Source organism: Lactuca serriola, chromosome 9 (genome assembly GCF_051521515.1).
Source record: "Lactuca serriola cultivar US96UC23 chromosome 9, Lser_US96UC23_V15, whole genome shotgun sequence".
NCBI lineage: Eukaryota > Viridiplantae > Streptophyta > Magnoliopsida > Asterales > Asteraceae > Lactuca > Lactuca serriola.
Window position 1 is genome coordinate 95,599,104 of NC_136416.1, and position 5,296 is coordinate 95,604,399.

Sequence of the window (5,296 nt, forward strand, 5' to 3'; positions counted from 1 at the left end):
TAGATATGGGATCCTTAAGTCGATATAACACGTAAATTCATGAACTTTACGTACATGCATGAGACTTTTATGCTCAAAGGACCAAAAATGGGGTTTATTTCATACATGGGGTTCTCATGGCCATAAGGATGGCACCTTTATGCCATGAGGACCCTCCAAGGTTCCGGATCTGAAGATATATTAACTTGGGACGTCCAAGTCCCAATGATCAAGCTTCTTGGACCCAAAACTTCATAAAAATGACCACAAGGAGATCTAAGAAACTACAAGTCAAGTATGAAGCTTGATTACCAGAAAGTGATGGGAAAATGTTGTTGTTCCTGGATCTACACTCTTCTCATGAAGTCCTCCTTCTTCCTCTTCTTCACACAAACTCAAAATCACACAAGATTACTCAAAATGGCACTCAAACACTTCACAAGGCTCAAGGTGGCGAGTTAGGGTTTTCTGGACGTTGAGGGAGTGATAAGGAGGCCACAAGGGTGTTATGTTTCTTTAAATAGGGGGACAAACCCTAAAATTTAGGGTTTCCATCAGACAACTCCTACTCACCGAGTCGGTCTTCCGACTCGTCAAGTAGGTCACTTACTTCCTCGACCCGGAGTCGATCCTACTCTACGAGTTGAGCCTCCAACTCGTCAAGTCCAAGGGTAAAATATGAAGTTTGACTTGAATTAAATGCGTACCTGAGACCGGGTGTTACAAATGCAGTACATTTGTAACCAATTTATAGGCATTTATGTTTATAGACATATGTTTATTTATGAACATATGTTAATCCGCTTATCTCAATCTACTTGTTCGTGTTTAATTTGTTTTATTCACTCATTTTATGGGCTTTGGTATAAATGTTTAGTTAATGACATGTATGAACATATGTTTCATAAAGGGAATTCATGTTTATAGTCATATGTTCATTTATGAATACGAAAAATTAAACCTTTTTAAATAAATGTTCATTTCTTAACATATGCATATCGTATGTTTTTTATATTCATGTTTCATTGATACATTCATATATGTTTCCACGTTTTTGTTTAATTTTCATAATTGAACGTATTCGCATGTTCAGAAATGAGCATTTATGGTATGTTCATAAATGAACATGGAGGTACATTTTACCATCATGAACCTAATTTGATCTAACGGTTAAAAAGTTGGTTCTATGGTTTTATAAATTATTTTGGTTCTATGTTGAACCCACCTCTCTCTCTTTCTCCCCCCCCCCCCCTATATATATATATATATATATATATATATATATATATATATATATATATATATATATATAGGGCTAGGTTAAAATGTGGATGACATCTATTGTGAGGACGTGTGTGGATAGTGTTATTCTATAAGACTGACTAAGAGAATTGGTTGCTTGATAATGTGAATATGTTCAACCTCACATAAATATCGTCAGTATCATTCATTCTCAGTAATTCTTATTTATTTTTGTTCTCATGCATCGTTTTTCACTCATCTCATTCTTACATAATACAATTATCAAGAACATATTCTAACAGAATGAGAATCATAAAAAAAGTCCATAATACCCTTATAGATGAATTAATTAGTGAAAAAGTGTGATAATGATAATAGTTATGTGAGATTGAATTTGTTTACATTACCAAACAACAAATTCTCTTAGGGCTTGTTTGATAGACCTCTTACTGGTCCAATGAGACGTCAAATCTGACCTGGTCCAAATAAGGGTATTTATTATCTCAATTTAGGCCATTTATTCGGTCCAAGAGGCTCTTACCGAGTCAATAAAAAAAGATGTTGACCTAGCAGTTTTTATGTTGTTTTCTATTTTAACCCTATAGAATCCTTATTATTTTATCTATCGATCGAAGGAGAAGCACGGTAGCGAGCAGCGACAATCTGTTGACACTGCACAATCGTCACACCTTCAGGCAATCGACGACCAATCCATCATCGCGAGTCGGCCTCCTCCTTCTGTAACTAAAGACGACAGGTATGTTAATTCCTGCACTTTTTTGTTTATTTGTTTTTTTTTTTTTTTTTTTGAAATTGGTTGCAAACAGATGCAGTTGCTATGTGTTAATTAAATAAGAAAAAAACAAAATTGTAATCACATGTGACATTATAATGTCATATCCAATTATGCTTTGTTGAAATTGAGAATTAATTATACCTCATATATTGAAGTCGTTGCATGCATGTGGTTTTTGTGTTGTTTGCAACTTAAGATGTATTGAACATGGATCTTTGAATTTTCAACACAACATTACACTCAAGGAAGGGTGCATGCTCCAGCTAATATAGTATATTGAAAGGAAAGCACTTCTTAGGGGCATGGTGTGTTGTTTCCACCATAGTATGGCATAGTGTATTTTTTCATGAAAGCTGCCTTACAGCTACTCGATGTGGTCCTGTAGTGTAAGTAAAAAAAAGATGATAGCATAACTACGTTTAACAGAAATAGAAATAGAGATATATTATGTGTTTATATTTTCAATGCTTAAATAATTTTTTTTGAAGTATATATATTTTGAAATCAAAATATTTACGGTGAACCTTGTATGTTGGAATTATAAAGTTGTATGATAAATCTGTTTTCTTGAACTTGTATGTTGAAGTTTTTTTTAATAATATTTTTATCATTAATTTTTAGTAGAAATGTCCCAAAAGAGGCCTAGAGTAGTTTGGAAGCAAGATTGTGTCGACAAAACTTTTCTTGATGCATGTATACATGAGATTGCTAGTAATGGTCGGGAAGGTAGTAGTTTGAAAGCAAACTCATGGAAGGTAGTAGCGGAGAAACTAAAAAACGAACAGAATTTTATAGTCGATCAAAGGCAAATGAAGAACCGTTACGACTATTTAAAATCAAAGTACGCGGCTTGGGTGAAACTTAAGAACAAAACTGGAAATGTTTATAATCCTGCCGCAAACACTTTTGATATAACCGAAGAAGAATGGCAAGCAAAGATGAAGGTTTTAATACTTTTAATAGTAAAAAAATAAATTTGATTATTTTCCTTAAGTAGTTTGATAATGCCTTTTATTTTTTATTTTTAAACAGTCGAACAAGTATGTAGATAAATTGAGATATGTGTCACTCCTTTATCTAGATCTTTGCACTCAGTTGTTTGACGGGTCGACCTCTACTGGCTTTCATAGTTGGGGTCCATCTTCTACACTACCTCACCCCGCCGAAGTATTTAATGAGCATGATTTTGATGATGTTCAGTGCACTCAGATGGAAACCCCAGCCTCAACAGAGCCCCCACCTGCAAGTGAAGAATCATGTGGTCGGGGAAAAAAACAAGAAAGGAAAACGCAATGAGAAGGACGTTCCTATAAACACACTCGATGAAGATTTAAGAGAAGTTGGGAAAGAAATAATCAAAGTTGCAAAATCATTGGTGGAAAAAATAATATTGACAATGATTTGGATGCATGTACGGAGAAGTTGGAAAAACTGGAGTGGGAAGAGTCTGATCCAAAATATCAAGCCGCTCTTTTGCTTTTCACTGAAAGTATTGATGTTTGAAAACTTTGGTTACGCCTTAAGCCTTCTAGTTGTGAGATGTGGGTGAAGAATGCGGGAAAGAAAATTGGATTTTTTTTATTGACTTTTAGTTTAGTTTTAGTTTACTTTTAGATGTGCACTTTCATTATATTTTTTGGATGACTTTGAATTTTATGTTATGGATTTAAATGTTATGTTATGGTTTTGATGACTTTTAAATTTTATATTATGGAATTAAATGTTTTCAATTTATAATTTACAGGTTACATATGGATACGGATGGTGAAATTTTAGCTTTCTTTGTACTGTCTAGGTGTTGCTTGATGTTGGCCCGACGAAGGCAAAGTATATTGAAAGAATAAAAGATAATGATTCATATTTAAGCGGACATGAATATACGCAAGAACTGCTACACGAAACTTCTATACAATGTCACAATATGATACGTCTTTCACACAAGGCATTCGTACTACTATGCAATCATTTTACTCAAAAAAAAATTGGTTGCAAGCTAGTAATACAATAAGCATTGAAGAGAAGATAGCTACATTTTTACATGTTATAGGGCATAATGAACGCTTTCGAGTGGTTAAAAGAAGATTTCAACACTCCACACAAACGATTCATAAATATTTTCACAAGGTCCGGATTGCAATGATCTCTTTTGCAAAAGAAATTATAGCGCCAACAACTTCTAATGCAACCGCAAATACCTCGGAATGCCATAGAAGGCTAAAAGCTATATTTCCCGGAGCAATAGGTGTGTTAGATGGTACTCTTGTACATTCAGTTATGCCCGCTGATCAACAAACTCGTTATAGGGGAAGAGGAAAATGTGAGTGTTATCAAAATGTATTCGAAATTTTTGATTTTGATATGATATTCACCTTTGTATGGGCTGGATGGGAGGGCATATCACATGATTCACGAGTTTTGAAAGAAATTACATTTAATCCGACTTTCGGATTTCCATTTCCCCCACCAGGTTTATAATTTTTCTATATCTTTTATTATTATTATCTATACTTTTTATATAATAAGCATCACACTCACCTTTACAGATAAATATTACCTTTGTGACGCTGCATATACCAACACTCATGGATTTATGACTCCATATCGCAATACAAGGTATTGGTTAGCCGATTTTCGACGACTAAGGGCGTTAACTAAGGAAGAAAGATTCAATCATGCTCATGCACGGCTCAGAAATGTTATAGAGCACGCTTATGGTGTATTGAAGGCAAGATTCCCAATCTTAAAACTAATGGCTCCTTATCTTTTTGCAGTTCAACGAGATATAGCCATTGCTTGTGTCACGGTACAAAATTTTATAAGGAAATATAATATTCAAGATGACTTACCTACATATTTTGAAGAGAACAATGTCGTTACTCCTAACGCGGAAGGTCGAGGAAATGAGGGCATATAATGGGGTTCAGAAGGTGTTGAATATATATGAGTACTATGCATAACCAGATTGCAAACCAACTTCTTTCAAATGGTTTAAGTTAAATTTTTATGCAAATTTTTATTGTTTGTTTCAATTTTAGGGTCTTTCTATTTGTAATTTCAATGATTTATGTTAAATTTGAATTTTGTATGACATTATGTATTTTTTTTTATACAATTAGTCAGAAATTTTATTTAAATATATTACAGAAAAAATATAGTTTATCCAACACAAAACAAAAAGGGTAAAATGGTAACTTTTATCAGTCAGATCCATAATCAAACAATATGATTTCAGTCAGAGGCAGATTCCGTCAGAGCTTCAGTCGCAGTCAGTGCCTGAAT

The 5,296-nt window shown here is 33.8% G+C and overlaps 1 protein-coding gene across 1 annotated transcript; it reads left to right on the forward strand.

The window, feature by feature from the left end:
- The first annotated feature begins 3,928 nt into the window (after positions 1 to 3,928).
- Positions 3,929 to 5,088, forward strand: LOC145075956 (uncharacterized). The gene is made up of 3 exons (XM_079022008.1): positions 3,929 to 4,484; positions 4,561 to 4,820; positions 5,053 to 5,088. Exons 1-3 carry the CDS (start codon positions 3,929 to 3,931, stop codon positions 5,086 to 5,088), a joined length of 852 nt encoding a protein of 283 aa, XP_078878134.1.
- The last annotated feature ends 208 nt before the right edge of the window (positions 5,089 to 5,296 follow it).